The following is a 9,208-nucleotide window of genomic DNA, read 5'->3' on the forward strand; positions in this document are numbered from 1 at the left end:
GTGCACCCGCGCCCGCGCCGGCCGCCCGCCGCCAAACTTTGCGGCGCGCACACATGCTCCAAGTTGGGCGCGGCGGCGGCGGTGCGGGCGGGCGCTGAGGGCGGCCCGGGGCGCGCGGGGGCCCGGGCGGGCGGCGCGGCGCGGCCATGAGCGGGCGGCCGGCCCCGGTCTCCCGCAAGCAGCGGCTCATGGCAGCCGTGGGCGAGCGGGCGGCGGGCGGCGCGCCACTCTCCTGCTTCATCTGCGGCGGCGGCATCGGGCGCGGCAAGGAGCTGAAGCTGCAGGTGAAGCAGCCGGCGGCGGGCGCGGGGGCCCCGGCGCAGCCCTTCTTCCCGTTCCTGCAGCAGCAGGAGCCGGCGCCCGGCGCGCGCGAGCTGTCCCCGGCGGACGGCTGCGTGCTGGTGTGTGCCGTGTGCCGCTGCTTCCTGGGCGAGCAGTGGGCCGCCTTCGAGCGCGCCCGCACGCCCGTGGACAAGCGCATGTACTGGCTCAAGCGGCCCCACCAGTGCGACGCGGGCGCGGGCGGCCGCCGCGGTGGCGCCGGGGCCCCCCGCGAGTGGAACGTCGCCTACGCGCTGGGCAGCGCCGCGGGTGACGACGACGACGACGGTGACGGCCCCCGGCTCCGCGGGGCAGCCGAGGGGACGCGAGACTCCGACCTGTCGGAGCTGTCGGACACCGACCCCCTTTCCGAGTCCGACCCGCCCGCTCGCGACGCCTCCAGCCCCCCCCCAGGACAGGGCGCCGGCGCCGCGGGGCCCCCCGGGGCCAGGGCCTCGCGGGGGGCGCGGCCAGGAGTGGAGGCCGGCTCCGGGACCCCCTCCGGGACCGGGCGCAGAGGCCCCGGTGCAGGGGCGCGCGGAGGAGGAGGGGCTCCCTACGAAGGTCCACGCGGATGGGGAGCCCAAGGCCGGGGTTAGGCGCCGGCGGAAGGGGGTTGGGAGGCACTGGGTTCCCGAGGCCCGGGCCAGCGTCCTGAGGGGCATTCAGGATCCTTGGCAGGGCCCTCCTGTCCAAGAGCCCCCTGCAGATGGTATGAAAGGGCCCCCCTCCGGCAGGGCCACCAAGCCCCTGGAGAGCAGGCCTCTGGGGGACACCCTTCGGGGCTTCTGCACGTCCGAGGACAGTGACATCAACATCACCAGCGGGGAAGAGGATCACAAGGAGTCGCCTTTCCCAGGCTCCTGCAACCCCAAAGAGAAGGAGAACAGTGGCCGCGGCCCCCGGGCCCTCCCAGACAGCCGGGTGGCACTGCCAGAGGGCCTTTGCTGCTACATCTGCGGGTCTCCACTGTCCCCGGCCTCGCACCACCAGGTCCACGTGCAGAAGCAGGAGAAGCTGGCGCAGGCCCCGTTCTTCCCCTTCCTGTGGCTGCACAGCCCGCCCCCGGGGGCACAGCCCATCAGCGAGGGCGGCAGCACCCTCGTGTGCGCCAGCTGCTTCTCTTCCCTCACGCAGCAGTGGCAGAGCTTCGAGCTGGCCAACGTGCCAGTCCTGCAGCGACTCTACGTGGTGCCCCTGGACAGCCACGCCCCCGGCATGGCCTCCAAGGGCAGGAGACTCCCCAGGGAAGAGGGCCTGCCCCCTGGGGCCCTGCGAGAGGCCTGCTACCTCTGCGGGGAGGACTGTACCCCGGATGCCCGGGCGGTGCCCTCCAGGATCCTCAACGGCAACGCTAGGAGCGCCATGCATTTCCCTTTCCTCAGCCTCCTGCCCTGCCCACCCAACGCCCAGGGCCCCAACAAGCGCTGCGAGGTCCGCAGCTGCCCCAAGTGTTTCAGCGTCCTGGAGGACGTCTGGGCTCTGTACCGGGCCTGCCAGAGGGAGGAGCTCATCACCTCTGTGCAGGGCTTCCTGGGCAGGTACCACCAGGCCTTCTCCGCCTCCGACCCTGCCCTCTCTGAGCTGCCCGCATCAGCCCAGGGCGGCTCTGTGTCCATCTGCTACATCTGTGGGGCTGAGCTGGGCCCCGGGAAGGAGTTCCAGCTCAACGTGAACCCCGCCAGCCGCTTGGGCGAGAAGGAGCCGTTCTTCCCCTTCCTCACCGTGTATCCACCCGCCCCTCGTGCCAGGCCTGTGGACTCCACCGGGCTGGTGGCCACCTGTGTGCTCTGCTACCATGACCTGCTGGCCCAGTGGCTGCAGCACGAGGCCCGCAGTGCCCATCACGCTGTCAGCGCCTGGTCCCGGCAGTACCACGTGGAGACATTCGTGTGCTTCTTTTGCCAGCAGGAGAAGAAACGGTGTTTGGGGCTGAAGTCTGTGCGGGTGGCTCGGCTGCCCTTGTTCCTATACACCCTTCGAGCAAGCCACAGCCTGCTGGTGGATGATGGACAGCAGCTCATCATCGGCGCTTGCGTGGAGTGTGGGACCCTGGTGTGTGCGGGCCAAGGGCTCACCCGCCAGGGGCCCATGAGCTGGAGCTCCCCGGTGGCAGCAGCAACGAAGGTAAGCAGCAGTTTTAATCTCCAAAATCCATGCAGAGAAGGGAGAGATGTTTTCTGTTCCTCAGAAAAACTCGGAAGGAGGAGTTTTCACTGGTTCTGTGCGGCGTGTTCTGGGGGGGTACCCTCCCTGAGTCACTGGGCTGGTACTTGGTGGGTACGTTGGCTTGGCTGACCTTGGAGGCATGGGTCAGCGGTCAGAGCAGTGCCGGTCAGGAGTGGTCTTTGGGAAGAATAGGGCACTGCTGAGAACAGCAGGCACGGGCCTGAACTTGGGTGTGTGTGCAGTGGGATCTGTCACACAGAGGAAGTTCGGGGCATGTCTGTCATCCGCCTGATAACATTGGTAATTAGTCCAGCCGTGCAGGTCACAGAGAGGTCTGTGCTCACCCGGTTTGAAACACATCAGAGGTGGAAGTGTCTCTCCATTCTAGCTCCCGTGCAGCTTTTCCAGAGTTTTCCACCCAAATTCACACTGTTACTTTGAGACTCTGCTTGCTTTACGGCTGAGGGAAACAGGGTTCCAGACATGGGGGTGTGGAATTCGAGGGACAGTGGCCTAAACAGACTTCATCCAGCGGGGAGAGTGTCTTTCTTCTCTGCAAGTCAGCTGTGCAGGAGGCTGACGGGAGGCCTGGTGTTCTCTCTGTTTATAAGGCGCCTGCCTTCCCGCTGCCCGCCGGCGAGGAACCAGGCGGGGCTCGGTTAATTTGGGATCTGGCTTTGCAAGGGCCCAAGCAGGAACTGCCCCCGGTGCGTCTGGGGAGGTAGATGTAGGCGTCTGTGAGTGGCGGTCGCCAACCTGGCTACTGGGGCATGGGTCGTCATTTCTGCCAAAGGAAGTCAGTGCTGCTTGCTTTAATCAAATGCCTGTAGCGGCAGCTGCTGGCCAAGGGCGGGCAGAGGGACTTATGGATGGGAAAGTTGGCGCTGTCCTGTTCAAAAGGGTCATTCCACCCCTTGAAAGCTTCCTGATCCTGCCTTCCACCTGCATGTGTGGGGGCACGTAGGTGGGATACCCGGGGGACATGTTCACTCACAGTGGCTGCATCTGGCAAGTGGGCTCTGCTACACCTGGCCCATCCTCCCCCAGTACACAGCCCCCGCCTTCACACTCTGCTCAGATCTCCGTTTCTACCGATGACAGCTCTGGACTTTCAAGCTGTCTCTGTGGCTTTGGTGGGATGGCCTCTCACTTTAATTGCGCGAGTGCACTGTCTCCCGTCACGATGCTGCAGCTCTCCTCTGCGGCATGTAGCGGCGCAGCCAAGGGGAAGCAGAAGGGCTGCAGTTCCTGAAAAGGCGGAAACTGGCAGAAGAGACCAAGTTTAGGAGCAAGACTGGCCCCAGTTCGTTTGCTCCTTACTGTGGCGCTGCAAAGCCTTCTCATCTCATTTACAGATGAGTCCACCGAGACTCAGGGAGGTCAGACGACACTCACCCAGCAGGTATCTGAGGCGGGCTTCAAAATTCCGCCCTTTCTCTTGCTAGTTAAGCACCTGTGAGTTCGTTTCCTGTCCTGGTGGAATGTCAGTTTCGTTGGTTGAGAAATGGAAACATCCTGGCTGCCTTGTAGGGACATGGTGGGAGTTAAATGGACTGGGGGAAATTTAAGTCCCACACACGGTCAGGTGCTTGTCCCGTAGTGGGACCCTCACGCCCCCCGCCTTGATGCATAGGAGCAAATTCTTGGATGTAGTTGGTTCTGTGTGCAAGATGCTGGCTTGCAGGCTAGGGACCAATTTTACATATGGCAGTGGTGTGTCACAGGGCAGTCGGAACTCTCGGCAAGGGCTCAAACACAGGGTTTTGTACAGAACGTCCAAATTCGGATGCATTTTCTCGTGTGGATTTGCTCACATGTCAGGAGTTGATGGGGTGCTGCCCATTGGCCTTGACCGATAAGAACTCCAGGAAGCAAAAAGCCACAGTTTCCCAGGCAGCTGGGAGGGGGGAGTGGACAGGAACGCAGGCCGGTGTCTGCCCAGAAGGGGTCAGCGTGGGTTTAACAAGGTTTCATGCGTATGGACGCCTGCTCTGTTACCTAGTCGCCCCTTATATGGCCCTCGAGGCCTTCTCATCTCATTTTATAGTGAGTCCACCAAGACCCTGAGCAGTCAGACGGCACACAGCCAGTGGGTTGCTGAGGTGGGGTTTGAACCTGCTTCTGCTCCTAGGCCCTCTTCCACTGACTCCCTTGCTTCAAGCCTCAGAAAGGAGGTAGGATTTGTTGGAATGGGGCAGGCAAGCGGGCCCAGAAGCGGGGTGAGCTGCTCAGCCTCCTTGGGGAGAAGGTGCCTGCCAGGGATGAGAGGAAGCAGGGTTGGAGTGAACTCCAGGCCTTGAAATCAGGAATAGGAGGTTGGATTTGAAGCTGAAGGCTCAGGGGAGCAATAACAGTTTCTTGAAAGAAAGTGGAACGGACAGGGAAGAGATCCGCTTAGGGCCCAGTGGTGCCAGCAATCCAGGTGGGTGGCGAGGCCGCCGGGTAGGTCTGCCCGCAGAGTGGGCAGCTCTGCAGGTCTCAGGCTCCCCTGGATGAAGGGAAAGGAGAAGCCTCAGCTCCCAGCTCCCAGGGAGGCACGACTGACAGCCGGGAGAATGCCGGAAACGCAGCTTTCTGGCCTTCCGTCCTCCTCCCCCTCCTTCCCATTCATTCAACAAATATTTATGGAGCACGGACTCTGAGCCAGGCGTGGTTCCAGATGCTGGGGATCTGGTGGCAAGCTCAGAGCCGCCAGTGTCATGGGGGAGGGGGACACACACGGGGAGTGGAGGGGAGGAGCCATTTCCAGCAGAGCTAAGTGCTGGGAAGAAGCAGAACAGATTAAAATTGGGAGCCAGTGCCAGGGTGGGCATGGGCCGCAAAGGTGGCACTTGCAGGAGCTGGGAATGAGCTGGGGCTCTGGGCAGGGGCTGTCAGGGAGAAACCTGCAAGGCCACTGGGGAAAGTGAGAGGGTGGAGGGGTTGTCCCCAAGCTGGTGCCCTAATGCCAGCCCTGAGATCTTGATCCTCATGGGCGTCTTCCTATCTGTTTTTGGGGGGAGGTGGTTTGAGAATTTGGGTGGGGTGAGTAGGGCAGTGCTGTGGGGAAGCCACTCAGTGGGGGACATGGCATGTCCCAGAACCATGATCTGTGCTGCTTCCTGTGACTCCTCCGTTGTCCCCTGTGATGTGCTCATTCATTCGTGAGTCAGCCCTAAAACACTACAAGAGGAAACATGAAAAAGATAAAGAGAAGAAAATAAAAAAGAAAGAAGAGGAGAAGGGTGTCCCCTGTCCCCTCTGCCATGGATAGGACTTGCCCTTTTCCCTCCGGCGGGGCCCCAGCACCCCACAGAGCAATGCACTCTGCAGGCATCTGCCTCGTGCCTCCTGCTTCGCCAGGGCTGTGTCTGGGATAGGCAGGGGAGGGCTGAATCCTGCTTTTCTGGCTGGGCACCGCTGCCCGAAGCAGGAAACCCTGGAAAGACCCCGGGGTTGCCTTAAGACAGGCCTGGTTTGAATCTTCATGCTGCTGGGAGTTGGCTGTGTGATGCTGGGTAAGATTGGCCCTGCCTCAGCCTCAGTGGCTGCATCTGAGAAGTTCTTCCCTCTGGAAGTTTGTCGTGGAACCTGGAGAGCCAGCCTGGGTGGGAGCGCCGGGCTTGCAGTGGGGTGCAGATGTATCGGCCCCCCCTTTCCCTCCCTGAAGTGCTGCCTCTGCCTTTCTGCTGGGGTGGGGAACGGTTGCCCCTCCCTTCGGAGCTAGAAATAGGGCTGGCCAGGATGCTGGGGGTGGCATTTGGGGACTTGATGGTACGGGCGATGCCTTTGTGAAGTGCTCTAAGCGTGCACTCCAGGAGGCGTGCACACCTCCCTTGTATTTACACTCACTGAAGCCTCGCCACAGCCCACTTTCAGGAGGTGCCACTGTCCCCTTTGCCTAGATCAGGAAATAAGTCCAGAGAGGTTAAGCAGCTTGTCCAGGGTCACTCAGCTAGTAACCCCAGGAGCAGCATTGGGCCTGAGTCCAGCCCTTGAGTCTGCTCCAGCCCCTGCCTGGCCTGGCCTGGCCTTGCTGTTTGTTGGTTTCTTTGTCTTGTTTTGAGAGAGTCTCTCTGTTGCCCAGGCTGGAGTGCAGCGGTGCGGCATCTGCTCGCTGCAGCCTCCACGTCCTGGGCTCCAGCAATCCTCCCACCCCAGGCTTCTGAGTAGCTGGGACCATGGGTGTGCTGCGTCATCCCTGGCTAATTTTTTGATGTTTCGTAGAGACTTTGTGGCCATGGCTGGTCTCAAGTGATCCTCACACCTTCACCTCCCTAAATCCTGTCTCTGTCCCCTGTGGGTCTCCAGTTGTGGAGGTGGCCATGCCCTGGAGGTGGGGCGGTGGCTCTTAATATCCCCTGTGTGCCCACCCCCCCCCCCCCAGCCTCTAGAACATCTCAGGGGCAGGAGTTAGCTTTCGTGGAGCGGAGGCCCTGAGATGCCCCCACGGGGCTGCCTTGGCCGCACCCCTGAGTTTTTCCTCACTGAGCAGTGGCGCCCTGTGCCTTTGCCACCCCAGCGTGGCCCATCTGTTGAGGTCTTAGCCGGCACCTTCCTTCTGTTGCTGGGAGAGCTCGCATCAAGGATGGATCTGCCGCATGATGGATTGGCTCTCCCTGCAAGCCAGTTGGCGGGCGGGCCGCCCTTCCTGCTTCCAGAACTGTGTCCGGAGAGCATTCTGGTTAATGGCGCATGCAGCTGTTTACCTAATCATTCTCCAGCCTCTCACTGTGGGGACGTCCCGGCCAGGCCCCCCGAGGGTGGCTTCCGAGCCCAGAACAGGTGTTGCTGCTGCAGCCACCTTTCTTCTCTGCAGGGACATCTGAGGTCTGCAGAGAGCGTCTGTCGTCGCCCGCTCATCAGGGCCACGTGCACATGTGTTTCCCATGCTTCCTGGCTATCTGCGCCCACGCGGTTCCCTGCTCCTCGGGAGCCTGGCTGCCCCTCCTCCCCAGGCGTAGGCTCTTGCAACACCTGGTCAGGACTGATTGGAAGGGGGGACCTTCTGGAAGGTGCCAGAGGAGGCAGCCTGGCTGGGGCTGGTACAGGCACCCTCTCCTTGGCAGCAGCTGGAAAGGAGCCAGGCCCTTCTAAGTCGGAGGAGTGAGCTTTCCAGACGTGCCCCTCCTAAACCCAGAGGCAGTTGGAGACAACCGGGGAATGAGGAAGTGAAGGCGAAGGTCTTCACAGCTCAGCCTCCCCGGAAGCGGGAGGGGCGAGGTGCAGCTGGAGGAGCCAGGGTCTGCAGTCTCAGGATCTCACCCTTGTGACATTAACTCTGCTGTGAGTGTCTTTGGAAGATGTGTCACTGCTCGGCACGTTCTCTTGCCTGGGAAGACCCTGTGTCCAGAATTCAGGGCCCTCTTCCCCCTCAGGTCCCTGTTCTAGTGGGCACACGGAAGAGGGGTGACGCGTCTGTCCCTGGAGAATCGCATTGCAGGACTTGCCTGCTGTCTTCACAAAGCCCCAGGTAGGACATTGTTGGGGTCACTTGTAGAAGGAGGCCTCCTCACTGGGCGACCTCCACTCAGTTTCCCCATCTGTCAGAACGACAGGACGGTTCTTCAGAGGTCACAGGCAATTTGCATAGTATACATGGTGTCTCATTCCTCTGTCTCACGCAGTGTTAAGAAGGGTTCTAAGGCTGCGTCTGGATTCTGGGAAATGTCTTGTGATCTATTGGTGGGAGTCTGCTGTGGAGCTGGTAACAGGAGCATGACTTTGTCGTGGGGTCTGGTTTTAAATTTAGTATATGATGCTAGGGCCCCAAAACGCCTTGGGGTTCTATCCCTTGGAGGATAACATGTGAGGGTCAGGAAGAATCACAGATCATCACTTTCAGACAACGCTGTACCCCGGCAGTACGGGGCCAGGGACGAACTGCAGTCCTGCCTCCCATCCCTGTGTGAGCCCTACCCTCATCTATGGCTGCCCCGGAGAAACATATGCATGCTCCACCCACTAGCTGAACAATTTGTGCCTACCCTGGGCCGGGCACTGTGGGAGCACCAGGCGCTCTGGGCACCTGCTGTGAATCAGGCATCCCCTGACCTCGAAGTGCTGGGGGATGATGAGAGGTTGAGGAGCCGGTAAAGAGGTCCAGCTAGGGCTGTGCAGGGCATTGAGTGCTGTGCTGAGGTCAGGATGGGGTCTGCTGAGAACCTGTGGCAGGGTGAGAAACAGGCGTGTGCAGGGAAGGCTTCCTGGAGGAGGTGACATTTAAGCTGAGCCCTGAAGGCTGAAAAGGATTCAGCCAAGTCTGAGTAGGGGCCATGTGCTCCTGGCAGAGGAACAGGTGTTGAGGCCTGGGTGTTGACGGTTGATTTGCTGGAGCGCAGCCGTTCATTCTGCATGGAGTGGGAAGAGGGGATGGGCCCAAGGGATGGGCAGTACCAGTGTTCCTGTTTGTGTTGGGAATCCCTGGAAGCACACTTGAATCAACGCCAATCAATCTGAATTAAAAAACAGCAACCACAGAGCCCTGCCCCTGCCTGTTAAATCAGAATCTCTGAGGAGTGGTCCTGGGCCCTGGTATTTTAAAGCTTCTAGAAGGTTCAAGGACAAGGATGAGAACTGCTGATGGAGGGCATTGTGGGCACAGCTGGGGAGTCTGGGATTTATCCTTGAAGGCTGCAGGAAACAGATGCTTTTGCAAGTTCCAGCCTGTCTTTACTGAGTGCCCAGTGTGCCCAGCCTGTCTTTACTGAGTGCCCAGTGTGCCCAGCCTGTCTTTACT

General features: G+C 60.8%; 1 protein-coding gene across 3 annotated transcripts in view; it reads left to right on the plus strand.

Annotated features, from left to right (window-relative positions):
* Positions 1–932: 932 nt before the first annotated feature.
* Positions 933–9,208, plus strand: part of GSE1 (Gse1 coiled-coil protein) — a 498,642-nt gene continuing 490,366 nt past the window's right edge. For all 3 annotated transcript variants that reach the window (XM_032284598.1, XM_032284599.1, XM_032284600.1), the window contains exon 1: positions 933–2,448. In XM_032284598.1, coding sequence (XP_032140489.1) covers positions 1,036–2,448 — 1,413 coding nt within the window. In that variant the 5' untranslated portion in view covers positions 933–1,035. The remainder of the gene's footprint in view (positions 2,449–9,208) is intronic.

The sequence above is a fragment of the Sapajus apella genome, unplaced genomic scaffold (genome assembly GCF_009761245.1).
Source record: "Sapajus apella isolate SASKATOON/1434 unplaced genomic scaffold, GSC_monkey_1.0 scaffold15, whole genome shotgun sequence".
NCBI lineage: Eukaryota > Metazoa > Chordata > Mammalia > Primates > Cebidae > Sapajus > Sapajus apella.